Consider the following 25448-nt stretch of genomic DNA (forward strand, 5'->3'; position numbering starts at 1 on the left):
CTGTAAAAACCATTCTTAGCTTGCAGGCTGTACAAAAACAGGCCACAGGTCATGCTTGAACTATGGGCCATAGTTTTCCCATCCCTCTTTTATATTAACACATACAAACATGCATAATAAGGCATGTTAAGTTAAAAAATTATAAAGATACAGTTAAATAAAAGTATTTTTCCACAATTTGTGTAATTTCCTTTTACATATATTGTTGTGATTTTTTTTTCACTTCATGTGCACCATTGAGTATATTATACTCACTTGGAAATATTTTTCAATTTGCAGTTTTGCTTATAGAATTCTAAGACTTGAAAGTAGGAAATTCATTTGTTCAGGTCATATAGGTTTTTGAATGAAGGAAAAAAGTCATGCTATTGTTTAAAGAAAAGAAAAAATCTTTCATAAATGTACCAGAGGACAATCATACTTTGATAGTCAGTAATGTAAGTTAATATGAAGCAAACCTTGAAGCATATTGTAATACCACTGGTTAGAAAACATTTAATATAGCCAGGTGAGTTTGAGAGAAATTCTTTTTTGGGGGGCAGCGTGGGGTTCACACCTTTGTACCCAAGAATTTTAAAATATGTTTTTTAAACTTATGTTTTAATGTTTTTGGAGTAATTTAGTATAATATTCTACTTTGAAAAAATTGATTTTTGATACCATTCAGATGATAGTTTTGAAAGCAGACACTATAGGGTAAATAGGAAAGTCAAGAAAATGATGGCTTTCTTTTCCCTTAAATTAAATCTTTTGTTATTAACTGGAAATGTTAGTTAGGGTTTTAAAGGATAATGCTTGTTACTTTCTTAGAAAAGCAGTTGAAGAAGCAAGACACCCAGATTTACAAGGAATAACTATTTACGTTGCGCAAGATTGTACAGGTGAGGAATGTATTATATAATTCTACTTTTTATCCATTTATTTGGTCAGACCTTTTTAAAAATTTAGGTATAATTGATATATAACATTATGTTAGTTTCAGATGTATAACATAATGATTCAGTATTTGTATATATTGTGAATGATCGCCATAATTAGTCTAGTTAGCATCCGTCACCATACATAGTTAGAAAATTTTTTTTCTTGTGATGAGAACTTTCAAATATACAATACAGTATTATATAGATACAGAACTATATTCCAGTATTCCAGTTCTATATTCCAGAACTATATATCCAGTATTATACAGGACACAAAACTATAGTGCCCATCCCCATGCTGTACATTATCTCCTTATGACTTATTTATCTTATAGCTGGCAGTTGTACCTTTTAGTGCCCTTCACCCATTGTGTCCCCCCATCCCACTTCTGCCAGCCATCAGTCTGTTCTGTGTATCTGTGAGCTTGGTGTTTTGTTTATTCATTTTGTTCTGCTTTTTAGAGTCCACATATAAGTGAGATCATACAGTATGTGTCTTTCTCTGTCTGACTTATTCCACTTAGCATAATGCCCTCAGGGTCTATCCATGTTGTCACAAATGGCAAGATTTCATTCTTTTTTATGGCTAAATAATATTCCACTGTATATATGTACCACATTTTCTTTATCCATTATCCATTGATGGGCACTTAGGTTGTTTCAATATTTTGGCTATTGTAAGTAATGCTGCAGTGATTAAAGAGGTGCATTTATCTTTTTGAGATAGTGGTTTTGTTTTCTTCAGATAAATACCCAGAAGTTGAATTGCTGGATCACATTGTAGTTCTATTTTTAATTTTTTGAGGAGCCACTGTACTGTTTTCCTTAGTGGCTGCACCAACTTACATTCTCAACAACAGTGCACAAGGGTTCCCTTTGCTCCATATCTTCAACAACATTTGTTGTTTCTTATCTTTTTGATAATAACCATTCTAACACATGTGAGATGATATCTTGTGGTTTGATTTGCATTTCTCTGATGATTAGTGATGTTGAGCACCTTTTCATGTACCTGTTGGCCATTTGTATGGCTTCTTTGGAAAAATATCTCTTCAGATCTGCCCATTTTTTTAATTGGATTATTTGTTTTTTTGATGTTGAATTATGTGAGTTATTTGTATATTTTGCATATTAACCCCTTATCAGATATATGATTGCAAATATTTCTTCTATTTGGTAAGTTACCTTTCCATTTTGTTGATGGTTTTCTTTGCTGTACAGAAGCTTTTTAGTTTGATGTATTCTCATTTGTTTATTTTTGCTTTTGTTGCCTTGTGGTGTCAAATTAAAAAAATTATCACCAAGACCAATGTCAAGGAGCTTTCCGCCTGTTTTCTTCTAGGAGTTTGTGGTTTCAGGTCTTGTGTTCAAATCTTTGTTGATCAATTTTGATTTAATTATTGTGTATGGTATAAGATAGTGGTCCAATTTTATTCTTTTGCATGTGGCTGTCCAGTTTTCCCAATACCATTTATAATTAGATTTTTCATAAGTATTTAGCTTATCCCAATTATACTGTAAATGATGAAAGTAGAGACCACCATGTTTTACACATTTTTGTTCCTACATTGCACCCTGTATAGGCACTGATTAAATATTTCCTGATTGAATATATACTATGAATTATTAGTTACAATATTAAAATAAGTTCTTAAGAAAAATTTCAGTATTTAAAATGACTACTTAAAAAAGATAGGTGGGAAAATTTAACATAGGTATATACTTGGGGTGCATGTCTGCCATGTCTCATCTCATTGGGGATGTGTTCCAAGGAAGGAAAATTCTCTGTTTGATTTGTTTCTCACTAGTCAGTCCTTCAGTAAATCATCTGATCATGATGCAGCTATTGTCCAGAATGTTGCTTTGTTTTATTGTTATGGGTATTCTGTTTAATGACCAGTATCTATAGTAATTTTGAAACTCTATTGGGGATAAAATAGAGACCTTAATTTCCTAATAAAATAAAAGTGCCTTCAAAATAAACCACCTCATGTTGTTTATTTTTTACCGAAATGCTGTTAAGAGGATAAAATATGTTAATGTTTGGGGAAAGTTAAATATGCTTCAATTATGTTTAATATAAGGGTATTTACAAAATGCTTGAGATTACCCTGGTAACTGACTAATGTTTATAGTGTGGATATAATCGTTACCAAATACACGTGCATTTTGTTCGGCCTTTTGTTAAGGTTAATTGGATTTTTAAGAAAGAGTGATAAGCCATGATTATAGCCATATGAACATGAAAGTTTTAAGTTTTCAGATGAGTGTGTGAATTTTGCAGGTACTGTATTTGTTTTTCAGGTAGGAAATCTTGCAAGTAAACTGTACTGTGTTAAGAGTTCTAATTAAGTCAGAGGATGTGCTTAAACAATTAGTCATTAAATAATTTATGAATTTGCCTTTTGTGCTTTTATTGATATCAATCAGCCTTGGTCTTATGCGTTACATATTGTTAGTTAATTAAAGAACACAAAGCTACTCAATATCTAAGTGGTTTGTGTAACTGGAAGTAGATCTTAAAATTTTGAACACTGATGTTTAAAATTCTAAAGGGAGAGTTTATATTACTGTAGTGCATTTTGATAGATTGTGAGGTTAGGAACTAGGTGAAGCCAGAGTCTATTAATAATTCCCCTCCACACCCCCATCTTCATCAGTGTTTTTAAAAGCTCCACTTTCTAGTCATTTTCTCTTCCTCTCATTCTGTCTTCTCTTCCTTTGTAATTGCATATTTTTCCATGCCTTTCAGTAGTTAGGACTGTGCTCTATATACTAGGACTTCTAAACCTGCATTTCTAGTGCTACTTGTATTAATATGAGGTAACTTGTATTTTCTGCTGTCCTTCAAATATTTCCATCTGGATGTTCTACAAACACTTCAAATTCAGCGTGTTTAAGGTTAAACCTGTCATTCCCCTCTACACCACTCCTTCCTTGCTTTCTATTTTCTCTTCACTAATAGTATCATGTCCACGTGTGTGCGTACTTATTCTTGACTCTTTTTTCATTGCTTATATCTAGTTAGTCAACCAAAGCTTAACAAATTATACTTTAAAAAATGCATCTGAAATCTGCTCTCTCTTCTTCACTCTCATTGATTTAGGTCAGACCCTTATCTCTAACTTGGACTTTAACTTGATTTCCCTTTCTTTTCTTTCTCTCATTCATCTGATCAAAAGAAATTGATCATGTCCCTTAATTTAAAACCAATGACTGTCTATTAACTCTAGTCTCAAGTTATTGTAGCATGTAAAGCACATGAAGTTCTTTACCATTTGTCTTGACCTACATTTCCAGCATCACCTCTCAACACTGTCTTCCATGCTGATACACCAAAGTACCATCAACCTGCAAGCCATTCCTTGGGCATACTATCATTATCTTTTTTCCATGTCTTTGCTGATATTATTGCCTCTGCTTAGAATGCCCCTTATTATTAAAATGCCTTTTGTTAACTCTTACTCATTCTTTATGAACACGCTCGAAGGTACACCTTTGGTGAAGCCTTTACCAACTCCCACCAGGTAGAATTAGTTTATTATTCTGTGTTCTGTAACATTTTGGAAATACCTCTATTAAATATTGTGCTTGTAATTCACTTTTAATATCACCGTGTGCTTATCTGTATCTCCTTGGTAGGTCAATGATTATTAAGGTAGCAGGGGTAGGGGAAAGGTACCAGAACCATTTGGTTGGCAATCACTGCTGTGGTGAGCCTGTGTTATGGAATTGGATTATTTCATAGCCCTTACATATGTTGAAAGTGAAGGGAAAATACCAAAACAATTGAGCCAGACACTGTGAAGTAAGGATCTTATTTGCTTTTATATTTCTGTGGCATAGAAAACTTCAGTAAATAGTTGGCTGTCAATCAATGTGTGTTGAATTAGAGTGAAGGGTAAGAAGCATTTGATAAGGAAGAACTTGTTGTATATGCTAGTGGAAATACTATTGCTAGTGGAAAGTGGAAGATAGGGATGGTCACGTGTGCACTGCCTCAGAAAAGTGAGAGAATTTGAAGGTTTATAATTAGAAGGCTTTACTGAGTAGTTTAGCAAAAATAAGATGACAGAATTGAAACATGGAAAGAACTGTTTTTCCATTTTTGTGGCTTCGGTTTAGACTGACTATGGGGGATAGGGAAGTGGGTAAACAGGAGACTATGATAGCTCATAATCTAAATTTGGAATTTAGGGAGGAACTGGGACCGCAGTGGCAGAATTTGTTAATCAGCTAACTGTGGAAGAGTAAAAGAGTTTGCTGACAGGGAGTATGGGTGTAAAGTAAGTTTTGAATAAAACTATTTTTTTTGTTGAACAAAACAAAATAAAGTTTTGTCTGTATTTGCTTCCACCAAATCCACCCATTTTCTCTTGAACTATCCACTTAGGCTCTCATACCCATCACTCTACCAAAACTACTCTTGTCAATAATTTAATCTCACTAAATCCAGTTGTCACTTCTCAGTCTTTACCTCACAATCTGTCAGCAGCATTTGACACTGTTGACTTCTCCCCGACTCCTTGTAATGTTTTGTTTACTTAGTTTCCAGAGCACTACTCTTCAGGTTTTCCTTTTACCATTGTGTCTGCTCCTTCACGGTCTCCTGTGCGGATTCTTCCTTATCCCCCTATGTCTAAAGTACTTGGTGTGTTGTGCTACGTCTTTAGATCTCAACTTTTTTTTCTGTGTATACAGATTTGGATTTACCCAGTCTCATAGCTTTACAGGACCGTCTGGGTCCTGTCAATTCCCCAATTTATAGCTCCATCCCAGACCTGTTCCCAAGTGCAGGCTTTTATGTCCTTACCTGCCTACTCATCCTCCTTGCTTGCATGTCTAATAGATATCTCAAACTTAGCATGTCTGAAACTGAATTCCCACTCCTCCTTTCTATATTTTCCCTTCCTACAGTCTTCTATGTCTTTGTAAATGGCAGCCCGCCTACTCTGTTTGCTTATATGAAAACCACTCAACCACTCATCTTTGACTCCTTTTTTCCTCTCACATCTTATGTTTAATGTATTAGGGAGTTCTTCATTTTCAACTGATCAGTTTTCACCACTTGCACATGATCATCCCATGACCGTTCCATATCTTGACAATTACTGCCTTTGTTCAAGCCACCATCATCTCTTGCTGGGTTCCTGCAGTGGCTTTCTAACTTCTCTATGCTTCAGCCCTTGCCCTCTGCAGTCTGTTAGCACAGGAACCAGACTGGTAAAGTATAAATCAGAGCATGACGTTCCTTTCCTAAAAAAACTCTTCAGCGGCTTCCCATCTCCCTCAAAGTAAAGACTGAAGATTTTGTTAATGGCTTTTAAGATTTCCCACAATCTGTCTTCGTTCTCTCCCCATCTGTAACTTTATCTCCTAACCTCATTTTCTACTATTGTACCCCTTGCTCACTTCCCTGCAGAGGCACTGCTCTCTTGTTCCTGGAACAAGCTGGCAGTGCTTCTGCTTTAAGACATTTGCACTTGCTGATCTTTCTATGTGGAATCTCTTCCCCCCAGGTATCTGCATTTCTTGGTTTCTTTCTTTCTTTAAGTCGTGACTTCCCTACCACCTCATTTTAAATTGCACCCCTTCTCTACATTTCTTATCCATCTTTTTCTCCCTTGTTTTTCTTGAAAGCACCTATCATCATCTGACATATCTTATATTTTACTTATTTATTGTCTACTTCCCTGTTAGATGGTATGCCTTATGAGGGCAGGGGTTTTTCTCCATTTTGCTCACTGCTGAGGACCCAGTGCCATATAGTAGTTATTTGATAAATATCTGTTGAATGCATAAATGAGGTAGGTATTTTTTAACTCATTGAGACATTGTTAGTGATGTCAGAGATCATATGACTGGCCATTGTGGGGGGGAAATTAGGGTACAAATGTTTCTGAAAATCATTTTTATAAAATTTAATACATATTAATTGTGTTTTTCTCAGTTTACAGTTCTGATGTAATTGATAAACAGTGCACTTCCATGGCCTCTGATAATACAGATGACAAAGCTGTTATTATTCTAGTTCCTGTTAGACTTGGTGGAGAAAGAACCAATGCCGACTATTTAGATTTTGTAAAGGTATGAAATAAGAGCTAAAATTTTTTGAAGGCAATGCTGGCTGTTATGAAAAATAGAGAGGGTTTGCAATCTTTTTTCTATGAAATGGGTAGTGATGATTTTATAGTTGTAGATTGTAAAGTTTGACATTAGAGATCTTAAATTTCAGTATTACAAGATCAGATGTGATTTGAAGAGTAAGGTGTTCTATGACAAAATAAAAAGGCTTTTAATCTTTGCAGCTAATCAAGGGGATACAGTGCAGCAATAATCATAGTCTGAAATATGTCTACAGTTCCCATCATCCTTATTTGTGATTTTTAAAAATATGTACCTTTGTTTATTCATAAAACCCACATTAAACTATATCTAGGTAATTATTGAAACAAAATGAGTTTTTTTTTATTGCTGCTGCATTATCTCTTAGTTTGTTTCCGGTGCTACCATAAGGTCCATCAGTAGGTAGAATACTTATTTATATAGAACTAAATGATGAAGATAGTATGGGGAGCTTCCAACTTTGTTTTCTTCATATTAACCAGTTAAAAATCTGTTCTATTTCAGAACACATAATTCTTATTTCCAAAAGAACCTGTCTAATTAGGTTATCTTGTCACAAAACTTTAACTTTTGAAATACTTAGTTTCTAGTTGAGAGTATAGTATTTATATTATTTTCATAGTTTTAATAAAATCAAGACCAGAGATAGAATTCCTCTTTGAATGGAGTGTTATGGCATATAGTAATCTTGAAATAAAGTTTAGATTTGTTCCCCACATGAAGCATTAACCCCATATTGTGGTCCCTATGTATATAGGTAGAATATATATCCTCATGCTAGACTGTACCAATTCTAAAAACCTAGAGCAGTTATTTTCAGTATGTGGTATATGGAAGTCTAGCTGGTATATTGGCTTTTCCTAATCGTTACTAAACTGTTGCAGTCATACTTGTTACTATTAATACCAGTACTATAACCAATAATGTATACATACCCTAGATAAAAGGGGGGTTTTGATTTCTAACATGTGGACTTAGTAGAATTATTGGTGGAATGTGAGAAGATATGAACCATTTCATCTAGTGGATCCACAGAGGGTTTTGAGACTTCTCGCATGTTGTCATGTCTCTGTTGGTTGTAACCAAATCTGAAATGAATTCCCCTGCCTCCTCTACTACCATGAGAAGATCAGAAATTGAGGCAGTCTCAGAACTGACTCTTTTGCCAGACCCCCACTCCTGGTGAAATGGACTGCAGATAGCTTTGAGGCATGCTTCATCTGGCTGAGAGCTTTGCTGTTTGGTGGTGTTGATAAAAGTTATCAGATGGCAGGACTGCTTAACGCTGTTGAGTGATTCACTGAAGTCTGCATTGTAGTGAAACAAACCATGGTTAGCTGTTAAAGTGATCCTTAGTACCTAGCATATAGGAGCTGCTCAGCAAATATTTGTTAACTCCCATTTTGTATAACACTTTTAATACAGATTTATCTCATTTTACCCTCATACTAGCTAGGAACTGGATTGTCTTTATAAAACAGAAATGACAGAAGTTAAGTGATATGTTCAAATTCGGATAACAAACTGGTGACAGAGACCAGAACTTTTGTTGTTTTTCATATTTTCCCCTAAAGTATGGACTCTCTAAAATGTAACATTTCTTTGAGCTTCTACTAACTTAATTTATGCTACAGTCCCCTTTTAGAGTAGTGACTATTAATACATTTAAAATTTTCAACTCTCAGGTAAAAATGGCCGAAATGGCTGAGTGAAGTAGTGTTACGTTGTGCTTGGTCAGGGCGTGGTTGGGTCAGAAGCCAAAAGGAGAGCATGTAAAGAGTCATTCAGTTAGCAGTGAAAAAATAGTGTGTCTAATAGCCCTAAAAGAAAAGTAATCTTTCTCTTCCATTTCTGCTCCCTTTTCTTCTCCTCCTTCTCCACCTCCTCCTGTACCTCCATCACTGCCCCACTCACTGCCCCTCACTACACTTCTTCCTCCTCCTCCTTTGTCAGCAGCTGTATTTTTTCCTACCAAACCATTGTGCATTACACTCTCTAAAAGTCACCGTTCAATTCTAGTTTTAAAATTTATTGATTGAGGTAATTCCACAGTATTTCAGAGATGGTTACCATCTCCTGCTGCTTTCTGTGAGGAGAAAGAAATTTGGTGTGGTGCTTTATCAGCTCTTACCACAGGAAGTTTACTTATTTATTTATTTTTAAAAGGACCTGGAATGAGGAAAATCCAATATGTTCTCTTTCTTCAGCAAGACAAATTAGGACTTTCCTTTTTGACTGATTACTTCAGTCTTATTTATTGCTTCATGGATACAGCTCAATCAATTCTCACCACTAGATAACTGTGAAAAAGCTTTTTTAGGAACTGAAAAGTGTTTCAAGTTTCCAAAGATACAGCTTCTTATATGTAATGGCATTTTAGCTCCTAATCTACTTATAAGTGTTTATTGCTAAATCTGCTCTAATCTGTTGAAAAGGAAATATAGGTGTCAAGAACCAAAGTCTTTCTTCCATTACCTGAAATCATTCTTTTTCTGAAGCGAGTCTGTGATGATTCTTGTTATACATACATGTATTTTTTCTTTTTTTTCTTGGCTATGAGGGACTTAGAACTTTCACTTCCTCATGGGTCCCTGTATCAGAAACATTGTATTTCAGCTGATCAGATTGCCTCAGATTAAAGTAAGGCACTCTCTAATTGAGTTAAGGATTTTTATTTAGGGGGAAAGCAATAGAATGATAGAACTGTTAATAGAATGATAATAACAATAGAATAATAATAACGATTATTATCAAGTTTTTTGGTATAATTTCATCTTAATTTATTTTTTAGTTAGCTCTAAAATTTTAACTTTATATGCCTTCTCTGTTTCTGTAATTTCTTCAGTGCAGTTCTCCTTTCCAAAAAAACCTCTATGATATTTTCACAAGACTGAAAATATACAAAATTTACAGCCATTAAATATTATAATATAGATCTATATTTACTGATAGGAAAAGATGTTTATGAGATAATGAATGACAAAAGTTACAATAGCATATGTTGTATGATGCCATATATATAAAATTGTATTTATAAATCTATATGTGAATATATGTAATATAGACAGATGTCAAGAAGGTATTCTCCTAAATGTTAATAATGATGAGTGTTGGGGTTTTAGGAAATTTCTGTGTGTGTTTTTTCAATAACCACCACATATTATTTTTAAGAAAATAATTAAGTTTAAACAAAACTGTGGTTTGTTTACTTGTTAAAGGAAAAAAGCATTTGTTCATACAGTCTTTATTTTTGTATCTTCTAGATTTTGAAACATCCTCTCATTTAAGAGAAGGAAAGTTTATTGTTTAATATTTTGGGGGTTTATAACATATACTTTATCATTATTAGTGTTTTCTAACATAATATATGCTAAAATTAATGTAGAAACTATTGATAGGATATTAATTGATTCCACTGGACATGTTTTTAATTGACTCCACTCCATGGACATGTTTTTTTAAAAAGTATAGAATTATTTGGCCCAGCTTAAATAGAGTTCTGCTTAGAATAGATGCTGAGGGAAATATTAAACAATTTATTGAGGTATCACTGATATTTTATGATTAGTAAAATAAACTGAGTTTAAATACAGTAATAATTATTATTTTCCTTGGATTAAATTGTTTTCATTAGTCTTTATATTTATTCCAAATGAAGTAGCGTAAAAATTTTGTCATGAATGCCACTGATTAAAAATGGTTTTTAGTTTGTGATTCTAAGACTCAAGTTTCAGTGAAAACAGTAACAATGTCTAATAATTATTTCTAGCATTTCAAAAAACCTGATGAAAATACTACATTGATCACAGCAAGGCTGCACCAGCTAACTGAAAGGCCAAATGTTTTTACTTTGGCAGTCATTTTTATTGCCTTTCCATGGTTATGTTGTTTATAACTGGCACATAGTAATTGTTTAATGTTGTTGAATGGTTTAAAGAAAATGGAAGATAGTTTGGTGGACAAAAGGATTTCAGAACATGGGGAAAATGTAATAAAAATAAAACTGGTGGTGAAAAATTTGGGAACTACTACTAGTAGTAATACAAATTTGGTTGTTTTGAATAATTATCATTTGTCTCTTGACTCTAAATCTGAATTAATTTATTTTGGCAGGGTATTTTAAGCCTTGAATATTGTGTGGGTATCGTTGGTGGCAAACCTAAACAGTCATATTACTTTGCTGGATTTCAAGGTTAGTGATTTAGTAAAATATATTTCTTCTCTGTTTTCTTTTAAAAGTTGGAAAGTTAATATAGGATCATCTAGAAACAGGATGATTAACGGAGCAAAATGAGTACCTTATAAATTCATCAGTCCTACCATAGCCATTCATTTGTCATTTGGTCCAAAACATAATTGGATTCTGTAAAATGTATATTTAATTTCTGTTATTGCATAAACAAGGCATAATTTATTGGTTTTACTAAACTTTAGAAGACATTGCTGCCATATTCTGGCAGTTGCTATTTATATATTTACCTTTTACCAGTTTTAGTGATGCTAGTTGATGATAAAATGACAAGCAATATGTTCTTCCTGTCAGGATAAAGTAGTGCAATACATTTTTCATATGCAAACTGTAGAATATAATTGTGTGTTTGTGAAAGTAATTTTATCACCAAAAATTAAATGACAGTCTCATCACTTTATAAAAATTCTGCTTATACAAGCATATTTGATTATGCAAAAGTTAATCTGTCCTGTGCAAACCTATGTTTCAGTCAATGAATATCAGTCTGGCAAGCTGTTACTCCCAGATTTTTTTCAGCTATTCTACATAGAAATTGGATTGTAAGCAGTGTAATAATAAGGTGTTTTTTGAATTACTTGTCTTCTGTTTTGTCCTTGTAGATGACAGTTTGATTTACATGGATCCTCATTACTGCCAATCTTTTGTAGATGTCAGCATAAAGGATTTTCCTCTTGAGGTACTGTGGATAAAGAGCTGGTACTGTTTTCTTACCATATGAAGCAAATTCTAATTATTTAGAGATGTGCTAGGCAGCTACACTTTTATGGTATCACAGTTACAAGTTAATAATAAATATTTTACTGATTTATAAAACCATAATACAATGGTCAAAGGTTAAATAGTTCGTTGCTGAATTTTAATTTACAATACACTTTCTTCTTCATTTATCTTTGTCTCTAACTTGTTAGATACCCTAGCCCTACCAAAATTAATGATCAGGCCTCCAAGTAATTTTGTACATATACAGCTGAATAGTACTGAAGAATTTAAAATGTTAGGTATGTTTAAAAAAAAAGAAAGGGGGAAAAAAAGAAAAATAAAGAAGATGATGGAGTTGGGTTAGAGTGACAAAGTGATTGAAGGAGCCTGCAAAATTATTTTGCTTTAAGTATAGTAATTAAGTCTTAGCCTCTAGTTAAGTTTTCACGAGTTTTAATTCGGTTTCTAGCATTTGTTTTAGCTTTGATTTCTTAAAGTCTTCCTTTCCTTTATGTTAATCTTTTTCTGGTCCAGCATTTAAAAAAAATTTTATTGCATTATAGTTGGTTTACAATGTTGAGTTAGTTTCAGGTATACAGCAAAGTGAATCAATTATACATGTGCAGCATTTTTTTTTCTTTTTTTTTTGCGGTACGTGGGCCTGTCACTGTTGTGGCCTCTCCCGTTGCGGAGCACAGGCTCTGGACGTGCAGGCTCAGCGGCCATGGCTCACAGGCCTAGCTGCTCTGCAGCATGTGGGATCTTCCCAGACCGGGGCACGAACCTGTGTCCCCTGCATCGGCAGGCAGACTCTCAAGCGCTGCACCACCAGGGAAGCCTCATGTGCAGCATTTTAATTCAGAAAATTTTGAGAGTGCATAAGTGAGACATGTTATTATTACATGGTTTTGGTTCTTGTTTTCCCAGGTGATGCTTTTACAGACTTTGAAAATAATCACTTGAGTGGCATGGATCACTGATTCTCAAGGGCTTGACAAGATGGAAATGTGGTTTAGTACTTTGTTTTAGTAAAAGCCTGCTAGCTAATATTAATACCTAATAAGTACTTAGGAGATAGATTATGAAAATGGATAAACCACAAGATTAAAAACTGGTTTTAAAAGATACATTATAAAACAGCTTAGCATTTTTTGTAGACTGTTACCTCAACTAAAGTACAAGCGTCTTGAGGCCAGAATCAGCTTTGCTTTCTACTTCCTTCCTTCATAATATTTTGCATGTAAGCTTTAATAAATATTTCTAGTTGGCTGATTGATACTGTAGGAGGAGGCACATAGAATTGTGCTACGTGAACTACACTGTAATTCTTTTGCTGCTGCGTTGTGGTCTTGTGGCACTGATTCCTATGTCTAAGTTACATTTCCAGTGTGTATGTGTCAAACTGACTCCTTAAAAAAGTAAACACTTGAGATTCAGATGGAAACTTGTTCACAGTATTTTAGTATTATCTAAAATAGGCAAATTAAAAGATTATTAGTGTTGGTTATTTTGGCCAGTAGAAAGATACTATTCTTCTGATATTTTGAGAGACTCTACAAAGATGCCAGGTCAGTGAATATCCTGGTTATGTCTACACAGTCAATATTAGGAAGGTCGCAGCTCATTATTGGGAGACTGTTGCAACACTTCATCACTTCAGTAAAAGTTTGAAGTGGGGTGAAAGTGAGAATGGAAAAGAAGAATTTATTTTAAGAGACTTTGTAAAGTAAAATTTGGTGAAATTAGATAACTTCTTGAATGCACAGAAGCATTTATTTCTTATACATTGAGACACCAAGAAAGTGGGTTTAAGATGAGCTTTAGCAGTGAGGGTCTGTTGAACTGTGGGTTCACATTGCTAGTGGTTAGGACAGGGCAGAGTTTCAATTGTTGGGATGAGAGGACTAGTGGATATACATTTTCTTATACATATTTATGAAGTGTGTGTGTGTGTGTATACATGCATTATGTGTGTGTATATATTTAATAAGTTAAGATTTCTTAAACCAAAGACTATTGCTTCATGCTATTTATGATATACTTTCAGAATGACTGATTCTATCTCTTTACAAATACTGAATCTATTCTATTATTAAGGTAATATTGTATTACCTTAATATTAATATTCTATTTAATAAGGTAAGAAAAACCTTATTATAGATATGTTAGTCTCTTCTGATTCCTGGGCCCCCAATTCCAAGTTTCAGATTTTAGGAGGTTATACAGTGGTGACTATTTTAATATATCCTAGTAAGTTCAGAGAATAGTGGCATTAAAGCTATTAGAATGATGTGATGTGATTATGTAGATAGATGAGTGAATTCATCGGTGAAAGATGTATGCTTTATGAATTACACATGTGAACTGCAGTTCGTAGGAGGTGCTTTTTAGTAAGGATATATTCTCTAATTAGTTATCTTAGGAAGCTTTATCTAAATCACCAGAATAACACAGCTAAACCTAAAAGTATTTATTTCAGTATTATTTGTATGTTTAGGTAATAGAATCCACTATTCCATATAATAAGCCTAGAACAGGCCTAGCATTTAGTAGGTGCCTAATATCTAACTGTTTGTTTAGGCAGTGAATAAACAGTGTGTTGAAAAATGAAATAAATGGGAATTGACTCACTCTGGCCAGTTCTTTCAGAAACATATTTTATTGTCACAGAAGTGTATCTCTTGATACTTGCTAAAATGTGTTTGTGAAGCAGAAGCTGCTACTCTTAGCAGTCATCAGAATTTTAAAAATTAAAAAAGAAATCTAAGTGCATAGCTCAGAGAATTATCGCAAAGTGAACATAGCTATGTAATGCCCCTTGGGAAAATATTTTAAAGTCTAACTTGTTTTACAGTAAACAGAAATGATTCTGAATTATAAATTAATGTTGGTTTGTTTCAGAATCTTCTTGGGTGAACAAAAGATTATAATTTAAATGGTATAAAATGCCTTTCTGTAATATGAGTCCTAGTACTCATGTAGGAACACCCAATAACAATTTCACTTTTCAGTCATCAGAGATTTATATCTGTGTTTTGGTGAATAATTTCAAAGTTCTTTGTAGGTATCAAAACAACTATGATTAACTAGTGTTTGTCATTATTATCTCTGATGATTGAGGCAATACAGTGAAATAGCACTAAGCCTATTCCGGTTTAGTCTCAATGGTTCTTACATGAAAACTTGAATCAATGTTTTAATATAATTTAGGGCACCCATGTAGACAGGTTAAAAAAATACTTTGTTGGACCGTACAAACTTTTGGTTCTTCTTTCTTATCCCCAAGTAGCAAAAGCTAAATAAACATTCCTTATTATTGGCTTTGGAAGGAGTTGGGCAAATGACTATTGTTAGATACCTTGTATGTAGAATAATTTTATTGTAACTATGACCTGGAACTGTCTGAGCCTTAAACAGTAATACTCCTGTATATTGTTAACTAACAAGTTTACCTAGCTTTTCTATGCCTTTCCAGATCTGTTTTTAGTATCTCTTTATAAATAAAACAGGTAAAACAATGTTAGAAAAAGTCCAACTAAGACAATACTTGTGTTGACTAGAACACTGGACGTTCCAGTTTAGCTAGGTTGGATCTCACTGTAAAGTAAGTGTTAGCTAAGCATTTCATAGAAGTCGTAGTTTTGAAAACACATTTGTTTGGTCTATGCTTACTAGAATGATGTTGGATTTGAATCTAGTATGTGACTGAACTGTCTGTAAGGGGAAAAAAAGCAGCTTGGAATGTATTCATTTTGCATATCCTCTGACGATAATATGGGATATTAATTGGATCACTAGGATGTATTTAAAGGGAGAGAAAAGAGTGATTTTGACTGATTCACCATGAACATAAATATGAAAGCTTATATTTTTCTGTGTTTTAATAGATAGTTTCAAGTTGAAATCCCTTAGTTTCAGGCATTAAATGTAGGGAAATTTTAAGTTTATGGGTTCATATCCAGCCTAGATTATTTCTTGAGCTTCTTCTTTAATTCAAAAATATAAAATATGCAATGAAAAATTTCCCATACCTGTCTCCCATCTGCCCAGTTTTCTTCCTCTCCTTAAACTTGTTAATTTTTGATAACTTTATGCAAATATAAGCAAATATGAATATATATATATACTTTTTATGGCCCTCCTTTTTAACATAAACTTTTTTTTATACATACAAAAAAAGATTTGGTAGCATCAATAATTTTTAAGGACAAGTGTCTAAGCATTCACGCAGTTAAAAAAAAAATCTTTTGAACAAAGTACCAGAGTGTAGTGGTAAAGAAAAAAAACATTGGAATGATTAGCTTTATATTCTGCCCTTTTCCTCCTTTTGCATTCTCTAAAGATACCAGACTCTACTAGTAGCCACAGCCTATTGACAAGAGTAGAGCATTTAGAGCAGTCTCCTTAGCTCATTTATATCTTTAGCACTGTGACCACTTGAGAAAAGTGAACTAAGGGACAGGAGGACTGGTAAGGAGAAGGGCAAGGACCGTAACAGAACAGTTTTCACCTGTATCCTGTGTGGGACTGAGCAAGAACTTGAGGTAAAGCTCAGTAGAAGAGTGGGTTGGGAGAATGTGTAATTATGTGCTAATTGTGTCAATTACTAAAACTTTCATGTTGATCTCTCTTCATATCATTATGGAACATTTTCATGAACCCGCGTATTTGTTTACAAAGTCTTCGTGTTCTTATTGAAAGGTTTATAAGCATTTAAAAAATCTCTAACCAAACAGACTTAATTACACTTTCTTAGAAATAGCTAACTTGATTCTAAACCTTGTACTAGCTTATTCATGTCTTTTTCAGAGACACATTTTTCTTCCCTTCTGCAAGTGTCAGAAATGCACACCACTTTTGACACACTTCCTTTCTTTTGCAGAATGGCACTAATGTTGCGTAAGGTGGAGATTTGGTGAATTGAATATACACAATGTTGGCGCTTACGTTTTACAGCTTTGGAGATTGGGAGGGATCATCTGCAGAGGAGAGACTAAAACACCATTTGAAAGCATGTTTGTAGTTTGGAGAAAAGCTAAATAGCAAATTTTAAATTAAGTAATATTTTTGTATACTTAAGTCCATCAAATAAAACTAAATTAATCCTAAAGAACTTTTAAAATTACAGACATTCCACTGCCCTTCTCCCAAAAAGATGTCATTTCGAAAAATGGATCCTAGCTGTACAATAGGATTTTACTGTCGAAATGTTCAGGACTTCAAACGCGCTTCTGAAGAAATCACTAAGGTACTTTTATTTTAAATATTATAATAATATTTGTAAATGACCTAATTTTTATTAGAGGTAGCCTATCAGAAGATAAAAATCTGTAGATTATGATTCGTTTATAAAATTTCCCCTTGAATGTTAATATTATTAAGAATATTTTGAACCAGAAAATACAACTATTTGGGGATTCCTAGCTTTTGAGGATGATGAAATCACTTAGTGACCAATTGAAAGTATTGCTTGCTCCACTAGGTGGCACTGTTGAAATAAAAATCTCTGCAAACTAGCCATGTGCAAGCAATTAGCTTATATTTTATTTGAAGAGGATTTTAAAAGGGCAATACCTTAGGGGGTAGAAAAAAATTAATGAAGTATTTGATCAAGCCAAATTGTGCATTATTTCTTGTTAGTCCAAGTGTTTTGATTTTTGTAAAGAGAAATGGTGTTTTTGGATTTCTCAGAACTGTTTTATCAAATGAGCTGTATTGTTACCTTCCAATAAACTTGTTTAATCTGATCTATTCTACTTATAGGATCTTGAAAATAAGTTTATTTAACTCCTCTTATTACCTTTAAACTTCTGCATTTTTCTGGCCCTTGAATACTGCTAAAACATTTATAGGGCCATAAACTCTGTCTATATTTAGTACTTTAGAAAGTAAAAAAATTACTTATTTAGGAAGTAAGCCTAATTGGATGGCTCTCTTTATTAATATCAATATTATAGGTTATCATTTTTTATGATTAGTAAAACTAAAACTAGAATCATTTTTGGGAATTCTTAACTTGAGCTCAGTTATAATATGTATACCTTATTACTGCTTTACTTCCAATTAATTTTATTCAGGAAAATGGACATAGTGGGTTGAAATTTTATTTTTATAATGTAAAAATAGAATGAAAAAAAAAAAAGTTTCATTTAAGTTAGGTTTAGTTTACTTGACCTGCCATGTAAAAGAGGAAATATAACAGGAACATGACAGAAAAATGAATGAGGAGAGGAGAAAATGAGATATGTGAGAACCTTTTCTTATTCCTCATTTCTCACAGTTGTTGTCTTTTCATCCTTCTTTTCAACCTGAAAGGCCAAGTGAACACAAGAAAATATGTTTTCTCTATTTTCCCCTCTTTTATTACTTGAAATTAGTATATACATTTGTATATTTTAGTTTGACAATTCTCTGGCTTTATAAAGTATCATGTATGTGCTAAAATATACAAATACAGATAGATATATGGTAATATAGATTGATGTTGATGAACATTTTCCATTAAAAAGGCCCATTTATGTTTCCATTAGTTTATTTTTTATCTAGGTTGAAATAAGTATATTTAGAACAGTGATGTAGTCTACCTCTGGAATAGAAAAAAGCCCAAATTACTGTTACCAAATTGAGAAAAACAATATTCATAAATGAGTTGCATGTTGATATTTTCTGATTAAAAACAGATAATTTTGTGGTTTTATACTAATAGTTTTTACACTGGAAAACTACTTAGAAGTTATTGCTCTTGATGCATCCAAGTAATATGCAGTATTAAAGCAATGAGAAACCATGTTGAAATATAATATGGAAGTACTGAGAATTTTGCCAGAGTCAATTAACTTTGCTTTAATTATACTGTTGTTCTTAAGTTAATAGCTTTTTGGTAACAGTATCAAAACCTCACTTTGTCAGTTAATAACTTGATCATTTACTTTTACTTGGAAGATTATAAGTTAAGCAATTTTCCTTCTTAAAAATGGAATTCAGCATTTTTAGTTAAACTGTTATTTTTTTCTTTGAAAATTGAAACATCTTAAATTATTTGTTTCTATATAGGATATATTTTCAGTTTTCTCATTTTGAAATTGAGGCCAGGTAGTCTAGATTCTCATGTTTAATTTGTAATGCTATGTGAATGAATATTCTAATGCTTATGCCACATGAGTTTTAAAATGTTAATAAAAATTGTTAAATTAATTCAGTGTTTAGCAGAGCTCAGTCCAGCAAGTATCTGAATAACTGTCATGTTGAAAACACAAAATGACCAAGGCTTTGCCCTCAAGTAGCATTTATAGTTCAGGAGGTGGAGTAAGACAAGTAGACATGTATTACATTGAATATGATAAGCATTCATACAGAAATAGAAATAAATTGATAGGGTAAAGAGGAGTGTTAAAATGAGAGAGATGTCATATCCAAGTCAAAGTTCTTTATTGTGATGGTGATATTTAATATGAGCCCTAAAGTGTAGGCTTAATTTCTGTTGGCTAAGGGAGAAGGGGGAGGGTATGTGAAGTAGAGGAGATAACAAGAGGAAAAGTATTGGAAAAGTAAAATGTAGAGCTTCTCTAGAGAATGGCAAATAGTCCAATTTGTTAGGTGCCATGGATACATATAGGGCACGATATTTTGTCCTCTGATTGCACGAATCAGAATCCCTAGAGGTATGGCCTGGGAGCCTCCATTTCTAACAAACTTCACAAGTAATCTTGTACACCAAATTTGAGAACCACTATTATAAGACAGTGCAACCTAAAGTGTGATACTTGATGTTTTTAGGTGACCCTGGGACAAATATTCTGATACTTATATATGTATATTCATATTAGAAAAGAATAGCTGGCTTATTAAACATGTGGTTTCCTACTTATCATTGACCTGTACAAGGCTACTGGGGTTAAAATTATGAAAAGAAAAATATTCATTAATTGTAATAGAGATGGCATATATAGTGAAAATAAGGAAGGAGGTATATAAATGTCCAAGGCTTGGGAAACACTGCTATAGGAGATAGTGAAGTATGAGGCTAGAAAAGGAGGTTGGAATAATATTGTGGAGAGTATTGAATGCCAGGCTGAAGAAGTTTGTACTTTGCAATATGTTCATTTTATTAAATTAGTTTTTAAAAATTTCAAGCATACAGAAATATAAAGTATAGAATAATAAATAGCCATGTGCTACCTCTAAGCTTAAGGGAGAAAAAAAATACCCCACGTATATAATTATATAATCTAAGTGTATTACCCTTCCCCAATCTTATTCCCTTATTTCCTTCCCAGTGGTAGCCACTATCTAAATTAGTGTAAATTAGTATACTTGATGTATCTGTAAACAACATACACTCTGTTTTTTTGTATGTTCTTAAACTTGTCATTAATTATATATTCATATAAAAATGTATGTATCATTTTGCAACTTGCTTTTTCATTTGATAGTGACTTGGAGATTACATCTATTCATGTTGGTCTAGCTTATTCATTTAAACTGCTAAATAGTAGTACATTTTACAGTATACTACATTTTAAAAAATGTATTTATTTCTTGAATTTTTTGAAGTATAGTTGATTTACAATGTTACATTAATTTCTGCTGTACAGTTGTACATATATATGTATATATATTCTTTTATACATGTATATTCTCAGTTGTACATATATATATTCTTTTTTGTATTATTTTCCATTATGGTTTATCACAGGATATTGAATATAGTTCCCTGTGCTATACAGTAGGACCCTGTTGTTTGTCTGTTTATTTATTTATTGAGGTACAGATGTTGAACATCTTTTCATGTACCTGTTGGCCAATCGATATGTCTTCTTTAAAGAAACAGCTATTTAGGTTTTCTCCCCATTTTTTGATTGGGTCGTTTGTTTTATTTGATACTGAGTTGTATGAGCTGTTTGTATATTTTAGATATTAACTCCTTGTCAGGTGCATTGTTTGCAAATATTTTCTCCCATTCTGTAGGTTGTCTTTTAATTTTGTTGATGGTTTCCTTTGCTGTGCAAAAGCTTATAAGTTTGTTTAGGTCCCATTTGTTTACTTTTGCTTTTATTTCTTTTGCCTTGGGAGACTGATCTAAGAAAATATTGCTATGATTTATGTTGAAGAATGTTTTGTCTATGTTCTCTTCTAGGAGTTTTATGGTGTCATGTCTGGTATTTAGATCTTTAAGACATTTTGATTTTGTTTTGTATATGGTTTGAGGAAGTGTTCTAATTTCACTGATTTATGTGAGGGTGTCCATCTTTCCCAGCACCACTTGCTGAAGAGATTGTCTTTTCTCCATTGTATATTCTTGCTTCCTTTGTTATAGATTAATTGACAGTAGGTGTGTGGGTTTACTTCTGGGCTCTCTATTCTGTTCCATCGATCTATGTGTCTGTTTTTGTGCCAATGCCATGCTGTTTTGATTACTGTAGCTTTGCAGTATTGTCTGAAGTCTGGGAGGGTTTTGCCTCCAGCTTTGTTCTTTTCCCTCAGGATTGCTTTGGCAACTCTGGGTCTTTTGTGGTTCCATATAAATTTTAGTATTATTTGTTTTAGTTTTGTGAAAAGTGTCTTGGATAATTTGATAGGGATTGCATTAAATCTGTAGATTGCTTTGAGTAGTACAGCCTTTTAACAATATTAATTCTTCCAATCCAACAGCATGAGATATCTTTCCATTTCTTTAAATCATCTTCAATTTCCTTTATCAATGTTTTATAGTTTTCAGTGTATAGGTCTTTCACCTAGGATGCTGCCATTTTAGATTAGCACTACAATTCATTTCCTTCTAATCTTTTTTCTTTATTTTTTTAATAATTGTATTTTTTCTTTTTTAAATTGAATTATAATTGACATACAATACTAGACTAGTTTCAATTATACAACATAGTGATTCAGTATTTTTACACATTATGAAGTGATCACCATGATAAGTCCAGTTACCATCTGTCACCATACAGAGTAATTAAAATATTATAGACTATATTCCCCATGCTGTACAATACGTCCCTGTGACTTTTTTATTTTATTTTATTTTATTTATTTATTTAAACATCTTTATTGGAGTATAATTGCTTTACAATGGTGTGTTAGTTTCTGCTTTATAACAAAGTGCATCAGTTATACATATACATATATCCCCCCATCTCTTCCCTCTTGCATCTCCCTCCCTCCCACCCTCCCTATCCCACACCTCTAGGTGGTCACAAAGCACCGAGCTGATCTCCCTGTGCTATGTGGCTGCTTCCCACTAGCTATTGTACATTTGGTAGTGTATATATGTCCATACCACTCTCTCGCTTTGTCCCAGCTTACCCTTCCCCCTCCCCGTATCCTCAAGTCCATTCTCTAGTAGGTCTGTGTCTTTATTCCTGTCTTGCCCCTAGTTCTTCATGACCTTTTTTTTTTTTTTTTTAGATTCCATATATATGTGTTAGCATACAGTATTTGTTTTTCTCTTTCTGACTTCACTCTATAAGACAGACTCTAGGTCCATCCACCTCACTACAAATACCTCAATTTCATTTCTTTATATGGCTGAGTAATATTCCATTGTATATATGTGCCACATCTTCTTTATCCATTCATCTGTTGATGGACACTTAGTTTGCTTCCATGTCCTGGCTGTTGTAAATAGAGCTGCAAGGAACATTGTGGTGCATGACTCTTTTTGAATTATGGTTTTCTCAGGGTATATGCCCAGTAGTGGGATTGCTGGGTCGTATGGTAGTTCTATTTGTAGTTTTTTAAGGAACCTCCATACTGCTCTCCATAGTGGCTCTATCAATTTACATTCCCACCAACAGTGCCAGAGGGTTCCCTTTTCTCCACACCCTCTCCAACATTTATTGTTTGTAGATTTTTTGATGATGGCCATTCTGACCGGTGTGAGATGGTATCTCATTGTAGTTTTGATTTGCATTTCTCTAACGATTAATGATGTTGAGCATTCTTTCATGTGTTTGTTGGCAATCTGTATATCTTCTTTGGAGAAATGTCTGTTTAGGTCTTCTGCCCATTTTTGGATTGGGTTGTTTGTTTTTTTGATATTGAGCTGCATGAGCTGCTTGTAAATTTTGGAGATTAATCCTTTGTCAGTTGCTTCATTTGCAAATATTTTCTCCCATTCTGAGGGTTGTCTTTTGGTCTTATTTATGGTTTCCTTTGCTGTGCAAAAGCTTCTAAGTTTCATTAGGTCCCATTTGTTTATTTTTGTTTTTATTTCCATTTCTCTCGGAGGTGGATCAAAAAGGACCTTGCTGTGATTTATGTCATAGAGTGTTCTGCCTATGTTTTCCTCTAAGAGGTTGATAGTGTCTGGCCTTATATTTAGGTCTTTAATCCATTTTGAGTTTATTTTTGTGTATGGTATTAGGAAGTGTTCTAATTTCATTCTTTTACATGTAGCTGTCCAGTTTTCCCAGCACCGCTTATTGAAGAGGCTCTCTTTTCTCCATTGTATATTCGTGCCTCCTTTATGAAAGATAAGGTGACCATAGGTGCATGGGTTTATCTCTGAGCTTTCTATCCTGTTCCATTGATCTATATTTCTGTTTTTGTGCCAGTACCATACGCTCTTGATTACTGTAGCTTTGTAGTATAGTCTGAAGTCAGGGAGCCTGATTCCACCAGCTCCGTTTTTCTTTCTCAATATTGCTTTTGTTATATGGGGTTTTCTGTGTTTCCATACAAATTGTGCGATTTTTTGTTCTTGTTCTGTGAAAAATGCCAGTGGTAGTTTGATGGGGATTGCATTGAATCTGTAGATTGCTTTGGGTCATATAGTCATTTTCACAATGTTGATTCTTTCAATCCAAGAACATGGTATATCTCTCCATCTCTTTGTATCATCTTTAATTTCTTTCATCAGTGTCTTATAATTTTCTGCATACAGGTCTTTTGTCTCCTTAGGTAGGTTTATTCCTGGATATTTTATTCTTTTTGTTGCAATGGTAAATGGGAGTGTTTTCTTAATTTCACTTTCAGATTTTTCATCATTAGTATATAGGAATGCAAGAGATTTCTGTGCATTAATTTTGTATCCTGCTACTTTACCAAATTCATTGATTAGCTCTAGTAGTTTTCTGGTGGCATCTTTAGGATTCTCTATAGTATCATGTCATCTGCAAACAATGACAATTTTATTTCTTCTTTTCCAATTTGTATTCCATTTGTTTCTTTTGCTTCTCTGATTGCCATGGCTATGACTTCCAAAACTATGCTGAATAATAGTGGCGAGAGTGGACATCCTTGTCTTGTTTCTGATCTTAGAGGAAATGCTTTCAGTTTTTCACCATTGAGAATGGTGTTTGCTGTGGGTTTGTAATATATGGCCTTTATTATGTTGAGGTAGGGTCCCTCTGTGCCCACTCCCTGGCGAGTTTTTAATCATAAATAGGTGTTGAATTTTGTGAAGAGCTTTTTCTGCATTTATTGAGATGATCATATGGTTTTTATTCTTTAGTTTGTTAATATTGGTGTATCACATTGATTTTTTTTAACATCTTTATTGGAGTATAACTGCTTTACAATTTTGTGTTAGTTTCTGCTGTATAACAAAGTGAATCAGCTATATCACATTGATTAATTTGCATATACTGAAGAATCCTTGCATTCCTGGGATAAATCCCACTATCATGGTGTATGATCCTTTTAATGTGCTGTTGGATTCTGTTTGCTATAATTTTGTTGAGGATTTTTGCATCTATATTCATCAGTGATATTGGCCTGTAGTTTTCTTTTTTTGTGACATCTTTGTCTGGTTTTGGTATCAGGGTGATGGTGGCCTCGTAGAATGAGTTTGGGAGTGTTCCTTCCTGTGCTATATTTTGGAAGAGTTTGAGAAAGATAGGTGTTAGCTCTCCTCTAAATGTTTGATAGAATTTGCCTGTGAAGCCATCTGGTCCTGGGCTTTTGTTTGTTGGAAGATTTTTAATCACAGTTTCAATTTCAGTGCTTGTGATTGGTCTGTTTATATTTTCTATTTCTTCCTGGTTCAGTCTGGTAAGGTTGTGCTTTTCTAAAAATTTGTCCATTTCTTCCAGGTTGTCCATTTTATTGGCATAGAGTTGCTTGTAGTAGTCTCTTATGATGCTTTTATTTCTTTGGGGTCCATTGTAACTTCTCCTTTTTCATTTCTCATTTTATTGATTTGAGTCCTCTCCCTCTTCTTCTTGATGAGTCTGGCTAAAGATTTATCAATTTTGTTTATCTTCTCAAAGAACCAGCTTTTAGTTTTATTGATCTTTGCTATTGTTTTGTTTGTTTCTATTTCATTTATTTCTGCTCTGAACTTTATGATTTCTTTCCTTCTGCTGACTTTGGGTTTTGTTTGTTCTTCTCTCTCTGATTCCTTTAGGTGTAAGTTTAGATTGTTTATTTGAGATTTTTCTTGTTTCCTGAGGTAGGATTTTATTGCTGTAAACTTCCCTCTTAGAACTTCCTTTGCTGCATCCCGTAGG

General features: G+C 33.5%; 1 protein-coding gene across 1 annotated transcript in view; it reads left to right on the forward strand.

Annotated features, from left to right (window-relative positions):
- The window catches only part of ATG4C (autophagy related 4C cysteine peptidase), an 87349-nt gene that overhangs the window by 56824 nt on the left and 5077 nt on the right, over window positions 1-25448 (forward strand). The window contains exons 6-10 of the mRNA XM_082613087.1: window positions 811-881; window positions 6871-7007; window positions 11160-11238; window positions 11898-11974; window positions 17126-17245. Of these exons, the coding sequence (XP_082469213.1) occupies window positions 811-881; window positions 6871-7007; window positions 11160-11238; window positions 11898-11974; window positions 17126-17245 (484 nt within the window). The remainder of the gene's footprint in view (window positions 1-810; window positions 882-6870; window positions 7008-11159; window positions 11239-11897; window positions 11975-17125; window positions 17246-25448) is intronic.

The sequence above is a fragment of the Mesoplodon mirus genome, assembly GCF_964341445.2.
Source record: "Mesoplodon mirus genome assembly, chromosome: 3".
Lineage (NCBI taxonomy): Eukaryota > Metazoa > Chordata > Mammalia > Artiodactyla > Ziphiidae > Mesoplodon > Mesoplodon mirus.